The following is a 23,461-nucleotide window of genomic DNA, read 5'->3' as shown; positions in this document are numbered from 1 at the left end:
GAGAGTGCGTATCCTTGGATGATGATGCTGTCATTCAGTGAAGACTGAAACAGTGATGCATGTCCTTTCTATAGAGGGCACCCCAAACTATGTATAGCTTTTTGCTTTTATATTGAAAGTGTTCAATCCTATTTGGCTTTTTATGGCCTTTTCTATGCTTAAGACATATCTCAAGGCAAACCTCTTTTGGCCTAACTCTTCCCTCCACAAGCTGCAGATCGTCCAGAACTCTGCAGCTTGTGTTCTCTCCCACACCAGGCTCCGTGACCCCATCACCCCCACCCTCATCCGGCTCACTGGCTCCCCATCACTCAGAGGATAGAGTTCGAAATCCTCGTCCTTGCCTTCAAGTCCCTGCATAGCCTTGCCCCTTCCTACCTCGGTTACCCCTCATCAACCTGTCCGCTACCTCCACTCAGCAGGCTCCGGCATGCTCAATGTGCCCCGCCTGGCTTGCCCCATCATCAGCGGTTGGCCCTTCAGCCTTTCTGTCCCCACCCTTTGGAACTCCATCCCACATTCGCTTCGCCTCGCCCCTCTCTTGCCTCCTTCAAGGCACGTCTCAAGACCCTCCTCTTCAACCGAGCCTTCGGATACTTTCCTATCCTCCATCCTCCCCGATCCCAATCCCCCAGCTCGGGTTCAAATCCGTGACTGTCCAGCGCCTTGGGACGTCCTCCCGACATGAAAGGCGCTATACAAATGTAATTTTGCATTATATTAACCACTCTTTCAGTCATCTTTCCCCTCCCCACCCACTTTGGCTCCCACCCAAGATCATCAGTTTGCTTTTAATCCGAGACTATGAATTAAAATTGTAGTGTTCTGCAATTAAATGTTATAGCCAAGAACCCCAGGTGAGGGTTCTTATGGTTGCTGAACCAAAATAACAAGAAACTTGCATTTATATAGCACCCTTCAAGTGGGTAGTGTCATGGAGCACTTATTAGTGGCAAAGCTTGATGCCAAGCTGAGGAGAGAGGGAAGGTGATCATAGGCACCGTTGAAGAGGAAGGTCTTCAGGTGCGACCTGAAGGCAGGAAAGGAGAGGGCAAGGACTGAGGCAGGGAGTTCCAGGTTCATAGAAACACAGAAACAGGAGTAGGCTATTCAACCCCTCGAGCTTGTTCCACCATTTTATAAGATCATGGCTGATCTGTACATCAAATCCAATTACCCGCCCTTGCCCCATATCCCTTAATACCCTGACCTAACAAATATCTATCTACCTGCATCTTGAAAATGTGAATGGATCCAGCATCCACAGCCTTTTGAGGGAGAGAGTTCCAGATTTCCACTACCCTTTGTGTAAAAAACTGCCTCCTGATTTCACGCCTAAGGGGGTAGTAGCTGAAAGCATGGTCGCTGATGGTGGAGCAGAGCGGACATGGGACGTGCAGCAGGGCGGAGCTGGCTGAACGAAGGGGGCAGGTAGTGGAGTTGGGGCAAGCAGATCAGAGAAGTAGGGGGTGCTGGGGCATGAAATAACATTCAAGTGAGTAACTCAACGCTGCTCAAAGTCAAACCATCATTCTTTTAGCTATATTTGAGTTAACACACCTTCATCCTTGTACTTGATCGTGACTTCATCATTGCTCTGAAGTTTCCCCCTGAAGACTCTCTGCATCATCAGTACCAGCTCATCATAGGTGATGTCCTCATTGTGAATTGGGATCCGGCGAATATCGTCGCCTAATTGAGCTTTAATGATGAGCTTTCCACTCAGATCCAGCTGTCCATTCATGGTCATCTCGTCTCAGGTTTCACACCTAGATTAAACAAATTAACCATCAATAAGAGAAACAGTTCTGACGAAAGGTTATCAACCTGAAACGTTAACTCATTTTCCTCTCTCCATAGATGCTGCCTGACCTGCTGCATGCTTCCAGCGACTTCTGTTTTTATTTATTATTAAGCATCAATAAATCAGGTGATGTTATTAGAGCTCAACAACTGTTTTGGATTATTGATATGCATATGCTTGCAATAAGACAAGACAGATTTTTTTAAAATCCTTACAATATTCCACTTCAACTCCACCTCCTCTCTGCTGCAGGAGGACAGGCAGATGGTCTGCCTCCAGATCTCTGCCAAACTCACTGTAGTTTTAGGTGCAAGCGACTGCCCATGTGTGACTCGCCCATCCAAATCTTCTCTTCTTGCTGCAGGGAGCTACCACAACCTCCATTCAGAGAGACTGAGATCCAGAACTGAACAGAGAAGCGATTGAGTGAATGCTCCAGCTCAGCATGCCAGCCGGGCAAAGATAGCATAGCACTGACCGAAATATATAAAACCGATTGTGTTCTGATCATTGTTTTTCCTCCTCCTTGCAATATTTATGGGATTTTCAAAAAAAATCCCTGAATGAACAGAAGAAGTGGGAGTAGAATCATTATTCTCAGTATTAAAGAAGTCTTTCATATCACGTGCCTTTGGACTTTCACTAGTCTCAAACAAAACAAGCTTAAAACGTGTAGAAAATTATAAAATACTTGGCATAGATGAACAGTTGTAGTAATCTGGACATTACTTGTCTTTCAGATGGGCACGTTCATATTAGTCACTCCAAATTAACGGATTTCCACCTATTGGAACTCTATTCCACATTCCCTTCACCTCGCTCCCTCCCTTGCCTCCTTCAAGGTACTTCTCAAAACGCTCCTCTTCGACCGTGCCTTCAGCACTCTCCACCCTCTCCAACCCCGATCCCCCCAACTCAGGTCCAAATCCCTGACTGTCCAGCACCTTGGGATGTCCTCCCGACGTGAAAAGCACAATACAAATGTAATTTTGTATTGTATTGTCGTATGCTGCACCACATCTATCAATAAACCCGAATTGGGTCTAGCATCTTGCCTTGTTGCTCTGGGAGTCGTGGCATCTGCAGCAATAAATACGATTGGTTGGTCAGAGCTCGGAAGATCTTGTAAATGATGCATGGGACCCCAAGCCAAGGTTGTCATCCCCCGTTTCAAACCGTCCAATTAGTTGCAATATTCAACCCAACATTGAAGCGGATATTCTTTTCAAGATTAAAAATAAATTTCAGACGATCAGCAGGGGAAGTCTGCTCTTTCTGAAAATATACCTCAGTCAATGCTATTAACAACGGCAAAGTACGCAGAATAAAGCTTATTTTAAAAATTGTTAACCAATATCTCATGGCGGCAAGTGAATTAGTAACCAAGCACATGGCACTTCTAGAGTAGGCTACCACAATCTGTTGACAGCATTTCAAATGTATCATCACAAGATGATAATAATAACTCTTACATTTGATATAGCGCCTTATCATGTCTTCGAGATGTTTCAAATCGCTTCCCAGAATATACTGTAAAGAGAATTGACTGTATACAATGTGGGCAAAGGCAGAGGAAGTCCATTATCTCCTAACATTTAGAGTTAGACGAGAAGATGGGCGAGACATGGAAAGGTGGATGAAGGAGCTGGTTTGTGGTGGATGAGTCTGGGATTGTCTTTAGTCTCAAGATCATCTTGGAGTAGAAGGACAATTTAGCTGAGGGCAAGGGCAGAGCAGTAGATTTTGACAATTTCCAGCAGGATCTGGTGGTGTACCGTAAGATTGGATTTGAGTCAGGTGCGTTTAGTGGCACGCACCTGTGACTTGACTGTACAGAGGTGATTGGTGTACCGGGGAGGCGGGATTTGAGGGAGTAGGAGGCGGTGCGGGAGGTGACGAAGCAAGGGTGTCAAAAGTAGCAGAGAGGGAGTTTATGGAGGAGAGTGACCAAGGAATTAAGGTAGTTGCAGGAAATTGTTAGCAAGTTGATCAAACAACAAAACTAGTCACTATCGTACAGTATAGTATCTCAATTACCAAACCTGCATTATTAATTGAATTTACCATTACCAAACTGAAGTTCTGAATAAAAAATACAAATCTCCTAATCTGCTTTAAATCTAAGCATTCAATGTGCAGTGAAGCAGACAGAATACCTAATCTGAGATATGAAGAATCTTCCAAAAAGAGATGATATAACAATCCCAAATTGTTATACTGCAGTAATTTATAACAAAGGCTTGACACTTTGACGGGTTTATGGGAAGTTTTGCAGTGCATCGCACGTATGCCCAAAATATCAGTCTTTTAAGTTGCAAATAGTGCCTCTGGATTGCTTCCAAATCAATATTATCAGATTTTCTTTATGGTACAAATTAAAAAATATAACCACCTCTACTTGATGAGCAAGTAATTAAAAGATGGAAGCATTTTATGTAGAGGTCTGTTCTTTGTCTAGTGTAGGATATGCATAGACTATGATGTTTATCTAAATGAGTATTAACCGGCATAAATAATAGAAATCAAAGCTCAGAACACTTAAATTCGAAAACTGACACTGAAAAAGATTTCTGCCTAGAATGAGAATTTTAAAGAACTGTAAGGTACTTACATAATAATTTTTTGCCCAATTTTTGCCAAATCCCTCCAAAACAAATAAGTACTCAAGTGACATCAGCTGCTGAAAAGCTGAAATCATAGTATCAAATGGAAGGTGCCACTCTTGTGACATCTTGAAGCAAGGGAACGTATGAGACTGGCAGATTTCAACTCATGCATACACTTCAATTGAATTTGCTAACCAATTATAGAACAGCACATGGATGACAACTGTGGGAAAACTCCATGGTCTGGACCTTCCCAGATGAAGTAGGCTGCTCTAAGATACAATTATGCCAACAAAGAAAAGACTCATGTAATTCAGGCTGCAATGTGCAGACTCATGGCAGTGACAGCAGCACAATAGCTGGTATAATGGTGACACTCTTCCAAGCAGCACAGCAGGTGAGCCGGCTGGAATAGGCAGACAGACTGAATCGCACGGAGGTGATCGCCCAACGAAAATGAGCTAAGAGTGGACGTTCGTAAAGTGAATGGGTATAAAGTGTCAGCTAACTACAAAATATTGGACATGCTGCTAAAGATGACAGATGGGACTCAGTTAAAAACAATACGAACGCAAATTGGGTTAGTAACACAATACACAGGACTGATAATTCTTGATTGTCATTTCAAAATCCCAACTGAGACATACATATGAGTCACCTTTTTGTGGCATGGGAGGTGCAAAAAAAATAGGCTAATCGACCTATTGTCAATTTGGATTTGACTTCTTAAAAACCTCCTCATCCCATCAACTTCCACATTTGCACACCTGTCCAGTAAAGGGGTTCAGAGTCCATCTTTCACAACAACCTAAAAAAAAAACTCCCGTCATAAATAACTCCCGTCAACTCAACAGACTAAAATGTTTCTCCTTTTTCTTTTTAATTGAAAAAAATAAAACCTACCCACAAAACAAATTCACGTCGTCCCAAAATCCAGACGCCCCAACGAAAGACCCAACGACTCTGGCAGCACAGCATCTGCCGCCCCCCCCTCCCCACACATTCACGTTATGATCAATTATTAATCATTATTATTATTATTAGAAAGAAAATACAAAAGCAAACGTTAAGTGCTCGCACACACCATGGAAAGGAGCTTATATATATATGTAATATATAACATTATATATATATTATATATAATATATAATATACATTATATAATATATATTATATATACGGTATAATATATATATTATATATACATTACATAATATACATTATATAATATATATATATACATCATACGACATATATTATATATTATATATACTGTACAATATATATGATATATATCATATATTATATAATGTATATATTATAAAATACATATTATATAAAATATATATTATATATATTATATAATATATATATTATATATATAGTATATATATGTGTGTGTGTGTACTGGAGTTAATCTGCTGCCTCACTGTGCACACAATACGTCCACTTCGGGCGGTGTTAATGCTGACTGTGGGGTTCCTCCAGTCTCGGGGCCTCTCTCGGATGTCACTCACTCTCACTCACTCACTCAGTGTGGGTGCGGTGTGTGTGTGTGTGTGTGTCCCTCTGCCAAACAGTGAGCCGCCCCGCGCAACAGCGCACAACGGCGCGCCGCGCGCCTGCGCACTGGCGCAACACCGACATCCTGCAAAATAGTGAGCCCACTCCCCTCCCTCCCTCTGTGTGTGTGTGTGTGTGTGTGTCACACGAAAAGGCGACCCCCCCCCCCCCGCCCGCCCGCCCGCCCCCCAAAAAACACACACACACACACACACACACCGGAATAACCGACGTAAAAAAAAAAGGGGTTGAAAGTGAAAACACTCCCCGGTTCGGTCAGACACACAGAGAGAGACAGAGACAGAGAGACAGAGAGAGAGAGAGAGAGAGGGGTGAGGGGTGAGGGGAGGGCCCCGGGGAGGGCCTCCGTCTCGGTTGTCTGTGCGGCGGCGCTGTGGGACGCCCTCGAGAGCGTCGGAAAAAAAACGTTCTCACTGTAAAAAACCGTCGAGACCCGCGGGCGAAGGGAAGTGAAGGGGGAAGAGTGGGCGACGTGTGGGTTTCTCTCGCGCTCTCTCCCTCTCTCTCTCCTCTCTCGCTCCCTCTCTCTCTCCTTCTCCTCCTCCTCTCTCTCTCTCTCCGCAGTACCTGACAGCCCGAGTTTGAACGCCCAAAGCCGCCGCTCCGCCGAGTTCTTCGCCCCCGATCTGGACGTGGCAGGAAAGGACGGCGGGACCGCGCCTGCGCGGCGACCTTTGACCCTCCCCGGGAGCTGGTGCCGGAGCCTGGGCTGAGGCTGTGGGGTTTGACCCGTCTCTCCCCTCACCCCCACCACACCCCTCCTCACCCCCCTCACCCCCACCACCACACCCCCCCCACCCCCTCACCCCACCAACCCCCCCCCTCACCTCCCCCCCCCCCTCACCCTCACCCCCACCACCACACCCCCCTCACCCTCACCAACCCCCCCTCACCCTCACCCCCACCACCACACCCCCCTCACCCTCACCAACCCCCCTCACCCTCACCCCACCACCACACCCCCTCACCCTCACCCCCCCCCCTCACCCTCACCCCCACCACCACACCCCCCCTCACCCTCACCAACCCCCCCTCACCCTCCACCCCCACCACCACACCCCCCCACCCCACTAACCCCCCCTCACCCCCACACCCCCCCCACCCTCACCAACCCCCCCCCTCACCCCCACCACCCCCCACCACACCCCCCCCACCCCTCACCCCCACCACACCACCCCACCCCCTCACCCCCACCCACACCCCCCACCAACCCCCCCTCACCCCTCACCCCCACCACCACACCCCACCAACCCCCCCTCACACCACACCCTCCTCACCCTCACACCCCCACCAACCCCCCTCACCACCACACCCTCCTCACCCTCACACCCCCACCAACCCCCCCTCACCCCCACCACCACACCCCCCCTCACCCCCACACCCTCCTCACCCCCCACACCCCCACCAACCCCCCCTCACCCCAGCAACCGCCCCCCTCACCCTCACCAACCCCCCACCCTCACCCCTCACCCCCACCCCCCCCCTCACCCCCACACCCCCACCACCACACCCCTCCCACCCCCTCACCCCCACCACCACACCCCCCTCACCCCCACCAACCCCCCCTCACCCCCACCACCACACCCCCCTCACCCCCCCCTCACCCCCTCACCCTCACCACCACACCCCCACCACCCCCTCACCCTCACCACACTCACCCCCACAACCCCCCCCTCACCCCCACCAACCTCACCCTCACCCCACCACCACACCCCACCAACCCCCCCCTCACCCTCACCCCCACCACCACCCCCCCCACACCCCACACCCCCCCCCACACCAACACCCTCCTCACCCCCACCACCACACCCCTCACCCCCACCACCACACCCCCCCTCACCCCACCACCACACCCCCCTCACCCCCACCACCACACACCCCCTCACCCCCACCAACACCCCCACTCCAAACCCCCCCACCAACACCCCCCATCCCCACCAACACCCCCCTCCAACCCCCCCACCAACACCCCCACTCCAACCCCCTCACCCACCCTCCACACCCCCACCAACACCCCCACCAACAACCCCACTCCAAACCCCCCACCAACATCCCCACCCTCCACACCCCCACCAACACCCCCACCCTCCACCAACACCCCCACTCCAACCCCCCCCCACATCCCACACCCCCCCCACACCCCCACACTCCAACCCCCCCCAACACCCCACACTCCAACCCCCCACCAACACCCCCACTCCAACCCCCCCACCAACACCACCACACACCACCCCCACACCCCCACTCCAACCTCCCCCACCAACACCCCCACCACCACACACCACCCCCACCAACACCCCCACACTCCACCCCCCCACCAACACCCCCACCACCACACACCACCCCCCCCCACACCCCCACACTCCACCCCCCCCCACACCCCCACACTCCAACACCCCCACACCACCACATCCACCCACACCCCACCCCAACACCACCCACCCCACCAACACCCCCACACACCACCACCCCCCCCACCCCCCCCACCCACCATCACACCAACCCTCCAACTCTACCCACCCCCCACACCGTCCCTCTCTACCCCCACCACTACACCCACCCTCCACCCCCCCCCACCACCACACCCACCCTCCACCTCTACACCACCACACCCACCCTCCACTCTACCCCCCACCACCACACCCACCCTCCACCTCTACCCCCCACACCACCCACCACCACACCCACCCTCCACCTCTACCCCACCCCCACCTCTACCCCCCACCACCACACCCACCCACCTCTACCCACCCCCCCCCACCACCACACCCTCCACCTCTACCCCCCCCACCACCACACCCTCCACCTCTACCCCCCCCCCACCACACCCTCCACCTCTACCCCACCACATCCACCGTCCAACTCTACTCCCCACCACCACACCCACCCTCGACCCCCCCCCACCACCACACCCTCCATCTCTACCCCCCCACCCCGCACACCCACCCTCCACCCTTCATATATTGTCACCCTAGGTTACACAACCTGCAAGTGCGTGTTGTGGGGAGAGGGGAGGTCGTATCAGAGGTCTGGCAAGATCTAATAAACTGATGGAACAGGTTCTATGGGCTGAATGGCCTCCGTCTGAACCCCTATTTTCCTCATTTGCTGTCATTACCTTGGGTCTGTTTCTATAAAACTTAGCACCCCATCCCCAACACACACACACGCATGCAACATTTTGCAATCTTTTAAGACCGTTTTTCAAAAAATAAAAAAATCTTCCTTGAAGGTAACCACAAACTCAGTCATTCTCATTTGCCAAAACAGTGCGATTGTTTTCAATGGGGTGGAGTTGTCTGTTCCAGCTTCTCAATAGTCCCACCTTTTCTGATTCACAAGTCACTCACAATGTTCCCAAACTACAAACATTTGTGTGAGACTGAAGTTTGAATTTTGAATCCTACCATCTGCAAAATCAAAACTCCCAAGGGGAAATCACTCTGTTGTTCACAATCTAACACAGCCAATAGTGTCGTGAAATACAACCAAGAGACACTCATCTTTATGGCAACAAAAGGAACAAATCATTGGACATGAGACAAATTAGTTTTGGAGAAGGATTTTTTTTAAATGCTATCTAAAGTACTTGGGAAGTGTCAAATGTGTAACAGCTGGGCAAAATGACCTACCTGGTAGGTTTTCTTTCAGTATTCCACCTACTGTAGTCAGCAAATTATAGTCCTTACATTTAAATACACTTTACAGTAAATACACTTCACAATTGTCATCATGACATCTCAAAAGAGCTTCACAGGATTTATTGTAAATTGTAGTGACTGTATTTTGTAGGTGAATAGTTACCAATAGAATAATGTACACTATATGAGTGTTCTAACCTCATTAGGACTTTTTGATATCATGAACTGGATAGTATTGGATGGTACCTGTGGGCCTTTTCCCATAGCCTATTCACTAATAACAGCTAACTTTTAGTAGCTAGTATCAAACACGGAAATATTATGGGCCTGGTTGAAGGAACTGACTGATTAGCCGACAAAGAAACTTTCTTTTGTGCAAAAAGGTTAAGAGTTTTCACCATGTTATTGAATTACAGATCAGCCATGAAAATGGAGCAGGCACAACTGGCCAAATGACCTACTTCTATTTCATTTCCTGTTTACAGCTGGATATTTGAAAATCAAGACTTGTATAAGGCGTTACGAATAGAAGTTCTGCGTCCTTTGTGATGAACAGGAAAATGGAGGAACGTGTAAAGGAATTTGTTCTGCCACAGAATGACATGTCATTCACCATCCATAATATCTTGTATTCATTCCTGGAACAAAACTTTAAGAATTCCTTATTATCTAATTCCAGATAACCTACAAGTTAAGACAGGAAATCATGGATTTGGTCCATTAGGGAGAATAGTTTTGTTTTCTCGTTTGTTATCAGTTCTTACAGATAAAGAGTTTGTCTCCAATTGTGTATGTTGAAAACAAATCCATTTGAGTTTAATGTAATAGGTTTGCTGATTTTCCAAGATGGGTTGCTTAAATTATGCCGATTGCAATATTTTGTTCGGCACACTTCATTGATGTGCTGCTCAAGTGCCTAGGAAACCTTGGTTAGAATATCAATCCCAGCTATCAGTTACAATTAGATTTCCTGGGGCTACAGCACCTGGTTGTTGGCCACAGGTAATATTGATGATAGGCTATAGAAACATGTCGTCACTCATTGGTACAAACTATACATGTGATAATACCAGCTATGTATTGTTAAACCATAGAGTGTTTTGGGTTAATAATAAATTTAACTTTAAACTTCCATATATTTTTCTTCAGATATCCACTATGTATTAAATTGTATACCTGCAATTCAGTCACAGATTTCCTTGTAAACATATTTATTACAGTAAAGCCTACAGAAAATGTGATTAAAATAGAATAATTAAAAGTAAAAAAAAATAATGACAACTTGTTATTTTAAAGTGTTATTTCCAGATGTATAAATGAAATAATGTTCCTTTAGATTCACTTTGCTCCAATGTTTTGTAAAAGTATAAATTAAAATTAATGGGTGCAATTCAAGTGAATTTCTTCAACAAACAGATTATATGTGAATGTTAAAGAAATGTAAGTAAGACGCTTTGTTTAGATCTTTGTGGTAATACATTTTCATTCCAGCACCTATCCAAGTTTCAAATTTTACAATGACACATGCAATCCATTTTATTCACTGGGATACTGGGTTGAACATTGTGATAGTGGCTTTTGTCTTGTGGTAAATTGAAAACCGATCAAGAGACCATCTAACACAACTTGTCAATGGCTGAACACAAGGAGGCATCATTATTGGAATCCGTTAAATAACACACAAAACTCTCTCCCCTCCACCTGGCTATCTTCCCAGACAAACAAGGCATCAGAAAGGCAAAGGAAGCACTCAAAGGGAGTAAAACTATTGAAAAATCCATCTTGTTTCAAAAGTCTTTCCAGTTCAAAGACGTGTTCCTTTATGGTCTAATACAAAACGGAAGGTATGGATTCAGTCGTTTCAGAGAAGTTCAGTGTGTCATTTTGGGTGTAATGTTCTTCACTCTCTGGAGTGTTTAAACCTTGAATTGAGAAGCATCTAGAATGGGCAACATCAGTGTTCACAGGAAATTTGGAGCCCCAGGCGAGACTGATCACCTTTTTAAAAAATGTTTTTCGACTAGCAGTAAACAGAATGAAGATCTGTAGACCCTGTTGATTGAAAAAGAATGTTTTAGTAGAAATATTAATGTACAAAAAACGGTATAAAATGATTTGTTAATTTTCTGAGATAGTAATAAAATAAGTTAAACAAGTCCATGAATCTTCGTGATTTCTGATTACCGAAACATTATTACTTACATTTGGAGGTTTAATACTTTAGGGTTTATTATCTGCTTGTGTTGTATATTTCGCCCACAAAATATAGTCAATTCACTTTACAGTATATTCTAAGAAGCGCTTTGAGATGTCTCAAAGATGTGATAAGGTGGTATATCAAATGTAAGGATTATCATTATTATTGTATACCTACTTATAAAGCTTTGGCATGGTAAATTGTACTCCTAAAAACTTCCTAAAAGTGCAACAAATGCTCCTTTTTGGATCCAATTAAAATATAAAGAAGAAAAACATAATAGTTTTGGAATAGTCATGATATGAAATAATGGAATAAAAAGTATAATAATTAAAATCAAATCTGTTATGAAGCATCACATTCATCATTCCATCAGTAGTGTAAGCAGAAACCCAGAATTCTGGATTGCTTGAGTTGACCAAAGGGTTGACTAAAGAAAAATTGCGAAGACTTATGGACTTGTTTAACTTCAGGAAAGCTGCAACTGCTTGAAAGACAAGGATGGTGGAAGCATATTTTCTTCAAAATCACCGTGGGACAAAGACTTGTTTTGAAACAAGCTGTTGGAATTTTGATAAAGTTTGTCCTTGGTTTGCAGCTGCTGTTTCTAACAACACATCGAACTGACTGGCGCATGTGACCAAAATGGTGTAAAGAATCAGAGACTTTGGGGGTTATATCAGAGAATAGAGAATGGAGCAGCTAATCACAACTAATCTCGAGGAAAGAGGGATAAACTACAATCAACATGGATTGATGCATGTTAACAAGCCGATTCCAACATGAAAGCCACTATATTGATCCGATCAACCCGTTTGCAATGAACTTTACTAACCTGTCGTAAACATTCATTTGATGAAACATATAACTTTGATATGCATATATTTACTCATTTGTATTAATAAATATCAATTGATTGAAGAATTTTTGTCGGTCCTTACTTCACCACAGGATCACAAATTTAATTAACTCTAACTCTGGTAATTCTAGAAAAGAATTCTACAAACCTGAGTGGTATTTAGAGCAGAGAAGATATAGCTGAAGACAGTGCGTGTATTATCATGGTCTATGAGCATCAAGTAACCCAGGCTCCATGTTAAACCCAACACAACGGATACAGATAAAGAACCAATCACCTTCTTCGCTGAGGACACCTTTTTAGCACTAAGTAAAAAGCAGGATAAAGAAGCAAATCAACTAAAAAACATTTGCAGATATTGGAGCAATCTACTTGCTTGTAAAAAAGATGCTAAGGTAAGTTTGTACCTTCATATTTCGGTAAAAGCACATGTGTATAAATATGTATAAATGTCATCTCTTGGTCAAAATTATAGAATAGGATTCTTTCTCATATTATTCTGGAATTGTTTTAAAAGTTAGGTTATTTTCTTTCCCTATCCTATTGATTTTATTGTGCCACATATCAACCAGGTTGTGAGAAGCAAAAGTGATCAGTCTCCGAGCCTCTGCTAACCTTAAGTTGTTGCTGGGAGACATGTGAGAAAGTTTGATGCTTCCTTGTGGTGGCATAATTGAGATGAAGAATGTATATGATGCAATTTACTTTACTTTATATCTGGACATCAGAAAATACTTGCCTAAAAGAGGTGGGATTTTCTTTAAATACTAACTGGGAATGACTATGGAGGTTTTACAGTCATACATTATCATGTTATGAATATATATAATGAGCCAAAGGTAATTGCAGGTTCCATTTAAAGAAAGAAAAACTAAATGGAAGAAATAAATCTCTCTGTAGTCTTAGTACCGAATATAAAGTGCATGAGTGCCCTTCCACCTGAGTGCCCTTCCACCTCAATCAATTTTATTTTATGTTCAATACAAATTTGGTGAAAAACAATGAGGACGTTGCCAGAGGTTTCACGTGAAATGGTTTAGCATTAATTCATTTCTCAATGGACTAAAGGACCACAGCACAAGTCTGCACAAGTTCAGTAACTAATGATCTTACCAATAGAGGGCCAAGACTTTAGTTTACCAAAAAGGCCTTATTTTGTGCTACAAAACCGCTTACAGCTATATTTTTGTTAATCATTAAATACCAGCCATCGGAACAAATTTAAACAGAAAGGGTTTTGTAAATGGAATAATGTCCTTATGCCTCTGCACTTGGCTTGAATCCCACTCAGGCTTTAAGGTGTTGAAAATACCAATGAACCATATAAACAAATCAATGAGTGCTAAACCAAAGAAGAGATGGCAAAAAAAGAAAGTTGGTGATAGAGGAACCCCAATGCTGTCACAGGACTTCATAGCCTGGTGCCCATAGAAGCAGATATATCTCAATGGATGGTTTAGGTCTGCTGGATTACCAGAGTATTGGAAATAGTTATTGTTAGGAGAGAATAATCAGAAAACAGTAATAAACTACCATATTTTAAAAAATAGATTTGACATTGTCTCATTATGATGATTACCTGCAAGTATCTTGACTTTGGTTGAACAGCACCATTTTTGTCACCAAAACAAACATGGCTAAATTAAATAGAAGTATAATCCCCACTGGAATAAGAAATGCCCATAACATTGGCTTTGAAAAATCCAAATTGCCATGTATGTCCAAGCCAGCAAGCCAGCAGCTGAAACACAAATATCAGACCCAAAATGTCTTTGAATAATAGTTTAATAATAATAGCATCAATTTGAGTGGCAGACACGTATAACACAGAGTGAGGTGATCATTACCTTATATTTTTAAGTTAAAACCCAAGATGCCCATCGTTCTATTTAGATATAAATAATAATAATCTTGCATTTGAAACAGCGCCTCATTACATCTTCGAGACGTCTCAAAGCGCTTTACAGAATATACTGTAAATTGTATATTTTGTGGGCAAAACACAGCAGCCAATTGATATGTTTTAATCTTAAAGACTCAGTGTAATCGCTTTTTCATGAACATGACTACTGAAAGTTTTCCACCTTCCTTCACTGTATTTAACATTTATATCAGAAATAATGTATAATCCAATATATATTTTCCTTGTTTTCATTTCTGACCTCAGACAATTCTGCTATTTCACCTCTGCGGATGCCAATTTTTTTCCCTGGAATTATATTCTCTAAACCCAATTTTCTGCTCTTTGCCCCACACACTTTTACAAGATTAATTTTCAAAAATTACTTATCCAATTCCTCTTTACGTTGTTATGTTATCATGTTAGCTTTAGTAGCCAGTTGTAACCATGAACTAGCGTTCATCAGTATGAAAAAAGGTTTCTGACCTGCCTCTTAATTCTTTGGTGACAATCCAGGAAATGTCAGAAGTAAGTTAAAAAAGACTTGCGTTTTCAGTCTAAGGTCTAAGGTACAAGATCTTGAATTTCACAAGTACAGTGTTTAGGAATAATAATTTGCCACAACAACAACAAATTACATTTGTATAGCACCTTTCACATTGGGAGGACACCCCAAGGTGCTGGACAGTCAGGGATTAAGAAGGGTGTAGGGCAGGGACGGTAGGGGTAGGAGTCCCCTACCCCTACTGAAAGTCGAAGAGGAGGGTCTTGAGATGTACCTTCCACGAGGCAAGGGAGGGGAGCAAGGCGAAGTGACTGTGAAATGGTCTTCCAAAGGGTGAGGGCATAGAGGCAGTAGGCCCGACCTCTTATGCGTACATATATTCTACACTTTAAAACTGATTTAACACAGAAACCATCAAACAATTCACAGGGAAGCATTGACTTGAAATATACATGAGATTTTGTACTTACAACTCCTCTTGGCGATAACTTAGGGAGCTCTCTGCCCTATAGGTAACAGCTAATGTTGTAGCAACAATTACTGCTGGAATCCCTGAGAAATAAATGGAATGAAAAATTATAGAGTTTTGGTGGTGTTTCTATTAGATTCCCTGTTGCGTTTTGTCAAGGGATAGGATCTACCTCAACACGTGCTTAAATTTTAAGGGGTGAAAATTGTGGTGTTTCCAATTGTATTATGTTCCTTAATTATCTCTGAGGATAATAAGGAAGAGGGTGTGTTTAGAAATACTTAAATTTTCCAACTGTGAAGTTCTTAAATTAAGGTCGTGTTTGATTTGAGCAAAATAAACTCTATGATAATTTCAAGCCAGTGAATGTCAACTTCATGCAATAAAGTAAGAATTTGTTTAGCCCATTTATGATCTGCTATTCAATGTTAATATGTGGCAAAATTCAACCGCAGATCAGTGATAATACATACATGAGTAATACATGAGCAATTATAATGTCCTGTAGCAGATTCTTCAAATTATAATTATTTTACATTGGTTTATTTTACACAGAAGCATAGCAATTTATTCTGATTCTTTCAAAAACTCATGTAACTGATTAAGCTTCTTTTATTTGTTTCGAAACTCACATTCAATGCTTGTTGCACATTTTTGTCAGTTGATTTTGACAGCAATAATAGTGGGGGAAGGATACCTTACAATTTTTCTAAAACAATTATTAAACTCAGGTTGTCAGCGCTCAAAAAAAATAGTAATAATAAATTGGTCAGTTCAATCCATGACTGTTTGTGGGACACTGATATGTGCAATTGGGTGCAGTGTTTCGCCTACAAAATATACAGTCAATTCACTTTACAGTATATTCCGTGAAGTGCTTTAAGATGTCTCCTAATAATAGTAATATTATTAGAATAGTAATAATAATAATCCTTGCATTTGATATAGAGCCTTATATATAAGGATTGTTATTATTACTAATGCAAGTCACGGAAACTTGCTTTCTAATTCCTGTGGCAGGTTTGAGCCTGGGACAAATTCAGATTTAAGTTCATTGACTTCAGTTTGTGTGAGTGTTTTTCCTCCTGAAGGAGGCACAATTATATCAGGCCAGTCTATTTCGGAACCTACTTAATATGGAAACTTTGGTATAATATTTCTATTAAGACAACAAATATTATTATTCATCATAATAATATAATGGTTACAGCTTTTCTAGAGCTTAGAATTTTTTTGAATTGTTAATCAAAACCCAATGTGCAGTTTTTGTAATTGTTGATACAAACCCAATACAATGGACAACATGTCTGCTTTGAAGCTAATATTATATTCCTCCTCTTTAAATTGTCCAATTACAAGGGCCAAAGCAGCAAGAAATGCAAAAAAATCTTAACGATCCACACCCCAGGTCCGTGAACAACTTGCATATTTTCTTACCCCATCCAGTTAATGATATGAGTACCAGGAAGTGTCGTGGAAGTTGTTTGAATACGTGAACGAGCAGAACATACATCTGTGCACCGTACAGCGCAGCCCAGGTAAAAGTAGCCAGTAAAAAGTAATGGAGAATGGCAGCAACAGCAGTGCACCAGTGCACCTCAGGTGGGTCAGACCAGTTCGAACGTAGCACGATGTTCTCTGTGTTGTTGGCAGCGCTTTTTTCTTTCAGAGCATTGGGGTTATTGATTCCAGAGAGGAAGACCAAATTGACGATGAGCATTGACGTGCAGAGGCTGACAGTCACACAGGTAAGTGAGGTCTTGCGTGCTTTCCTGAAGAGAAATTTTGCATTGGTTACAGTTTTGTTTAAAATTTTACTTCTGGTTTCATATTATATGACTTCATTTTTTTTCATACTGAGACACTTTTTTTGGAATATTGAGACATGGTGCAGTGCATTTCTACCGATGGAAAAAATAGAAGAATAATTCAAATATGTCAAGAAGCAGTATTTAGGAAATATAAATTTGAGGTATAAAAGTCTTCAGATTTGTAGGAAAGACTGGGATAGGTAAGGAGTTACAGGTTTTTGAAACCCTGGCAAAGAATGAGCTGTAGAAAGAAGCAGATATACTGCATATGATATAATAATCCTTGCATTTGATAGAGTGCCTTATTGTGCTGTTGAGATGTCTCTAAACGCTTCACAGAATATACTGTAAAGGGAATTATCTGTATATTTTGGGGGGAAAATAAGTGTTGATGTGTGATGAGTGTTGGTTTATAAGACAGTGAGGGTGCAGAGAGACTGAACTTTGCGCTGGGCTGTTAAGGTTGTAGCTCAGGAGAGACATGAAGAGTAAAATTCAAAGAAGGAATGATCAAAGTACTCCTATACTAAAGACAGGAAAGCTTTCCAAAGAGATACAGAATAAATCTTGACCTGGTTGTGATTTCTCATCAGGTGACCCCCAAGAACGTCATCAAGAACAATAACAACTTGCATTTATATAGCAGCCTTCACTCAGTGTAGCATCTCAGAGCACTTGTCAATATATGAAGAAAGGATGAAGAATGCAGCTATCAAAATTTAGATATGGGGAGGGGACGGGGGGAGACATTGACTGAACTTTTCATGACAAAATCGTCAATGATGATTATCACAACGTGTGTCTCTTTTTGCACCCCTATGGTCACTGGGTGCAAGCAGAAACACATTCAAGCAAAGCATAAAAAAAGAAAAGTTCCATAAACTTTGACACAATCGACATCAGTTTAAATTCTCACCTGGTTAAAATTTGAAATGCAATTGTAATGGTTAATCCTGCCATTGAAAACCCACATCCAACATACGACATGATCTCAAGTGGTTCAGTGTAGGTGTAATTGTACCTGAAACTCTATCGTGATTAAAATAAAACACACATTTAAATTGGCTTCCTGCACGCAATACTTTTTTTTGCATGAGAAGTTTTACAGCATCTTATCACACATTGAAGCATCTCAAACCACTTTACTATCAAGTAAAATGACTCCTTTGCTATATGCGTTTTCCGGTAGGCAAATGCGGCAACCATTTTGCATACAGCAAGGTCCCACAAACAGCCGCAAACATCTCAAGCTTCATTACTAAATTTAAGGAAAGTTTTATATGTGGTAAATAATGAGTTCACCTAAAAGATATAAGATTCTGGGAACATTTCCTGTAGGTACAAGCTATTTAAACAATGCTATTTTATATCGACTTTTTTTCCCCACTGAGTATATGTAAATGGTGGGTGGGGGGGAGGAGTGGGGGTGGGGGAGGAAAGATATGCGGCAAGTGATATTATCACATACTCAGGTGCCCAGCCATTACTGTTAAGCGCTTTGAGACATCCTCCTGATGTGAAATGGCACTATATAAATGTAAATTTGTATTGTATTATCCTTGGTGATATTGACCATGATAATAATCCTTGCATTTGATATAGCGCCTTATCGTGTCTTCGAGACATCTCACAGCTCGAGGCGGTGTTGATAAATGTGTTAGGAGTCATCCTTACATCGGCGGTCGGGAGTAGAGCCTCTCCGCCCTCACCTTTTGGAACTCCATCCCACATTCCCTTCACCTCGCTTGCTCACAACCTCCCTTGCTTTCTTCAAGGCACGCCTCAACCCCTCCTCTTTACCCGTGCCTTCAGCCACCCTCCCTGACCTCCATCCTCCCTTTCCCCAATCCCCACCCCACTGCTCAGGTCCAAATCCCTGAGCGCCTTGGGACATCCTCCCAGCATGAAAGATGCCGTACAAATGTGATTCTCTGTTGTATTGTACATAAAAAGGTCTCATCTCTACGATCCCGTCCCTTGAGTGGTTGCTGAAAACAGTATTAATAACACATTTAGTTGTTATCAATTCCAACTTACCATCAACACAGCAAAGCTGGTGGTGTGGTTGCACTGGCACCTCAAGTTTCCAAACTCATCTGTGCTTTTTGTACAGCCTGCAGTATTCCAATCATCCATTCGGTAGTCCCAAAATACACAGGCGTGGTCATGAAGGAAATACTCTGCAGAGTTGTACTGAATAGAAATAATTTTCGCTTAGGATTTTTTCAAAAGAGAAATCATGTCAGATTAATCATCTATAATAATAATAATTATTGTATTGATATAGCACCTTATCACATCTTTGAGACGTCTCAAAGCGCTTCACAGAATATACTGTAAAGTGAATTGACTGTATATTTTGTGGGCAAAATGCGGCAGCCAATTGGGCACAGCTGCATCCCACAAACAGTCATGGATTCAAGTGACCAATTTATTATTTTTTTAAGGAATTATTACCCCCACAATTATTACCCCTATGATTCACATTGTTATGGTAACAAAATTCTGAAACTATCTACTCAGCTAAGGTGATGTATTACAAACCTTTCGCATTCACCAGTTATTTACCTATTTACTGTTTCATTGTTCAGCCACAAAATGTGCAGTCACTGTACACTTTACAGTATATCCTGTGAAGTTCCTTGGGACATTCTACCAACATGAAAGGCGCTGTGGGTACCAAATTAATTAGTATTTCCATTGCTTGCAGAATTTTTCTTCCCTGTATTCTGTCAAGAAACACGTGTTTTGGTGTGGTAATTTAATGCCTCTTGGTAGTTTAACAGTGTGGGGAAGCATTGACTGGGGCAGATGGCTGTTCATTCTGCAAGGTAACTTGACGTGAAGTGTACATTGTTACAATTAGCTCAAGGTTTGCGTGGCTTCCAATAATGTCAATTTTATTCTAATCTCTTGTCATATTCCAAATAACCTCTGTGCATTTATCCATTCACAACCAGCTCCTGGCTTGCTGGCTTGGATCCACATAGGAGTTTGGACTTATCTGCTGAATTTATATCTCTCTGATTTTCTGTGAATACTGAAGGACTGTGTTACACAGATTCAATAGCAAGAGTTGCTTTTTCTACACTTACCTTTGGGTTAAAAAGCAGTTCCACACTGTTCAGAATCCCATCAGCAATATTTCCAGAAATAACCCGTCGGCTTCCATCATTTATGCTTCGGTGGACTTTCGACTGAAAGAACTTGTCATTTTGATAGAGGATGAAACCCAGTTTTCCTACTTGACTTTGGTCTGCAACAAAGGAAGCACATTTATTAAGAACCGACTTTACTTAGGGATGGCAGTTGTTTTCGCAGTTTCAGTAGCATCAGTTTATCAGTCGTTAAAAAAAAATGAAAAAAAGGCCACTTGAACAAATTGGAGACAATTCTTCAGACTGTTTACAATTAGCCTTTCCTGAATAATTACAAATCACTCTGACCCCAGAAGCTCACTGAGTTAAATCCCCAGGTTATTAAACCGACATTATAATCTGTGCAATTCAGACCATTGTACAGATTAGTTTCCAATGATCTCAACAGGACTAGAGTATTTGTAATCTAGGTGCACACCCCACTTTACAACATCCAATCCTTTTCTGACCAGATATTTGTCCAGCTCCACCGAACCACGCCATATTTCATCACGTTCTCTAATTCTAATACCCCATTCACATTAATCGTGCCTTTAAGTATTTCACAATTCAACCCTTCTAAGTCTTCTTTTCTGTGAGGAAAAGGTGTTCAATTATGTTCACCTCTTCTCTGTTTTGAGCATCATCCTTGTCCCTCTTCCTTGAAGCACCTCCTGTACACCGATTTTCTTTAGCAAGTGTCATCTTTAAAATTGCACACAATTTATTGAAAAGGGCCAAAGTATCTTGTTTTGGTAAAATGAAAATGCCTTTTAAAAGGATCCCAATACTCTATATGAATGGTCATGTTGATAAGAGCTTCTGTCTTACTAGATACATTCAGTATTTGGTCAATAATCACATCCAAATTGTTTTATTTTTCCACCATTACAGTTGTTCCTCATCTGGAATTTTAGATCCAAAGCTGCTTTTATTTCCTGTTACTTAAATGAAATTCCTGGCTGTTGTTTTCAGTCTTGTTTTAAGTCACGTTGACATCATGCAAAGGTTTTCTCATATTGATTTATACCAATAACAGTAATGATTCACTGCTATAAAAGTGTGTGTACGTTTGGTTTGCTCTTTATTCCACGCCTCTTGTTCCTCTGTTTCCTGACCACAAAAAGATATTTGCCGACACAAGGCTGTTCACACTAAAGTGATTGTGTTACTAATTATGTTAAGTGGTAAAAATAAATTCACAGTCCTCAGCCAGGCTAATACAATGACACAGATACTCCAAAGAATAAGAGGATACTGGTTTAGGATTGCACAGGGACAATTTCAGGACAGACACCTGGAAGTATTTCTTTACACAGAAGTTAAGTAATGACTGGAATGGGTTACCAGGAAGTGTGGTTGAGGTGAGGTCACTGCACTCATTTAAGAAACAAGTAGGATTGTTATTTTGAAAGAATGAGAAGAAATATAATTGCCATCATCGTAGGCTCAAAGCAATACTGAAGAAAATTCTCCACCTTCCCAAACAAGATAGGTATTTAAAATTATGAAATGAAGGAACCTCCTTACTTACTTGTGGAAACATTGATAAACATTTGAACTTCCGCATTTGTATTTAGTAAGAACTTTGAGGCATTGGTGTTCAGCTCAATTCGTTTTGAGACTAAAGTATCATCGTATCCTGTAAAACAATGCAATTTATTAATTAAAATCAACTTTATATTACTCAGAGGTGTCTGTCATTTTCTGATGTTTTCAATAAGAATGCAAAAATTTGGGTCAGTGTCATTTAATCTGGTGTCAAAGTGGCTCAAACTCTGCAGTCATATTGTAGTAGTAAAGATAACCTCACTAGGAGAATGTGTTAAATATTGAACATAGCAGCAAATGTGTAATGTGCAGTATTATTAATGTTTTAATGGCTTGAATGTTTTTAGTGCCACTTATTAAATTCAAATGTATAAAGGCAGATTGCAACAGAATGTTACCTTTTAATGCAGAAAGCAGAATTCCACGTGTTGTACCACTCTCCAGTTTAATGGATGAAACTGCAAGATTGGGTTGAACCACTTGGCTAAAGCTACTTCCTAAATCTGTGAGGACATCTTCCAAAGTCTCTGTCAGACTAAATTGAATGAAAAAAGTTGTTTTGTATAACTACATAGATTTTCCACGTACTTATTACTTCATTCTAAAACAACGAGCATACTTTCAGGAAATACACCGCCTGACACCAATCATGGCCATTTAAACTTGTTTCTATCGGAATATTTTATATTTGTCCCCTTATAAAATACAGCTGTTACACTTTACAGTAAAATAAAAAGTTAATAAAAAATTGTTTGAAAAAGCAGAAAACCAGTTTAAAATATTCATAAGGTGAAACACATTCAGCATTGAATTCCATACTGATAATAAAAACAAGTTGCATTTATATAGGGCCTCTCACACAGGGCAAAATCCCAGAGCGCTTTGACCTCACACAACTACATACTTCAAACTTGCCAATGATAGTGTTAAATACCAAAAAAATTAAAATACAAGATTCCACATTCAATTTATCCTCAGTGTATATTCATAGTTTGAACAGTAAATCACCTTTGTGTTATGTTAAATATTTCTATATTCGTGGGATCAAACGCAGTTTGATTAACATTCAGAAGTTGGCTGATCGTGGTGATTGCTAAGAAAGCAGCCTGCAAGTAATCAAAAACACAAGGTTAGACAGACAATAAAAGCAATAGGAGAGTCAGTAAGTATCTCGGTCAACATATTTTAATTGACCCTCAAATAGTTTACTCCAAAAAACTATTTTAATTGTTATAGGTGATTTGGAATGAGTGCTGTAAATGAAATGCTGTGTGAAATAAGAGAACTGTGTGCCAGGCAATTGAGGGGCTCAGACTAATAATCATAAGAACGTACGAATTTGCCAGGCGAAAGAAGACCAAGGTCCATCTAATTCGCCTTCCACCATCCTGGCAGTC

General features: G+C 41.9%; 2 protein-coding genes across 4 annotated transcripts in view; both read right to left on the bottom strand.

Annotated features, from left to right (window-relative positions):
• Window positions 1-6,683, bottom strand: part of tfg (trafficking from ER to golgi regulator) — a 55,018-nt gene extending 48,335 nt beyond the window's left edge. The window contains exons 1-2 of one of the 3 annotated variants that reach the window (XM_042333814.1): window positions 6,562-6,683; window positions 1,561-1,769 (exon numbers count right to left, since the gene is read on the bottom strand). In XM_042333814.1, the coding sequence (XP_042189748.1) occupies window positions 1,561-1,750 (190 nt within the window). In that variant the 5' untranslated portion in view covers window positions 1,751-1,769; window positions 6,562-6,683. 3 annotated transcript variants of the gene reach the window in all.
• Window positions 6,684-9,540: 2,857 nt separating this feature from the next.
• On the bottom strand, window positions 9,541-23,144 carry adgrg7.1 (adhesion G protein-coupled receptor G7, tandem duplicate 1). The gene is made up of 11 exons (XM_007895888.2): window positions 23,073-23,144; window positions 22,463-22,599; window positions 22,048-22,155; window positions 20,472-20,632; window positions 19,414-19,569; window positions 18,293-18,405; window positions 17,003-17,337; window positions 15,567-15,648; window positions 14,271-14,432; window positions 12,840-12,996; window positions 9,541-11,687 (listed from the first exon to the last, which is right to left on the bottom strand). The coding sequence occupies exons 3-11, from the start codon at window positions 22,067-22,069 to the stop codon at window positions 11,463-11,465; spliced, it is 1,413 nt and encodes a 470-aa protein (XP_007894079.2). The 5' UTR covers window positions 22,070-22,155; window positions 22,463-22,599; window positions 23,073-23,144; the 3' UTR covers window positions 9,541-11,462.
• Window positions 23,145-23,461: the final 317 nt, after the last annotated feature.

Source organism: Callorhinchus milii, unplaced genomic scaffold (assembly GCF_018977255.1).
Source record: "Callorhinchus milii isolate IMCB2004 unplaced genomic scaffold, IMCB_Cmil_1.0 Scaffold4, whole genome shotgun sequence".
Taxonomy (NCBI): Eukaryota; Metazoa; Chordata; class Chondrichthyes; order Chimaeriformes; family Callorhinchidae; genus Callorhinchus; species Callorhinchus milii.
Note: the sequence above shows the minus strand (reverse complement) of the source record. Positions and strands in the feature narration are given on the sequence as shown.

What these genes read in the sequence shown, in the direction of transcription:
- adgrg7.1 (XM_007895888.2), bottom strand. Translation starts at nt 22,069, where the DNA reads ATGTTTATCAATGTTTCCACAA. An exon ending in GTTTATCAATGTTTCCACAA is followed by an intron (nt 20,633 to 22,047) that starts GTAAGTAAGGAG and finishes CCTTTGTTGCAG; the next exon opens with ACCAAAGTCAAGTAGGAAAA. An exon ending in GCATTTCAAATTTTAACCAG is followed by an intron (nt 17,338 to 18,292) that starts GTGAGAATTTAA and finishes ATTTCTCTTCAG; the next exon opens with GAAAGCACGCAAGACCTCAC.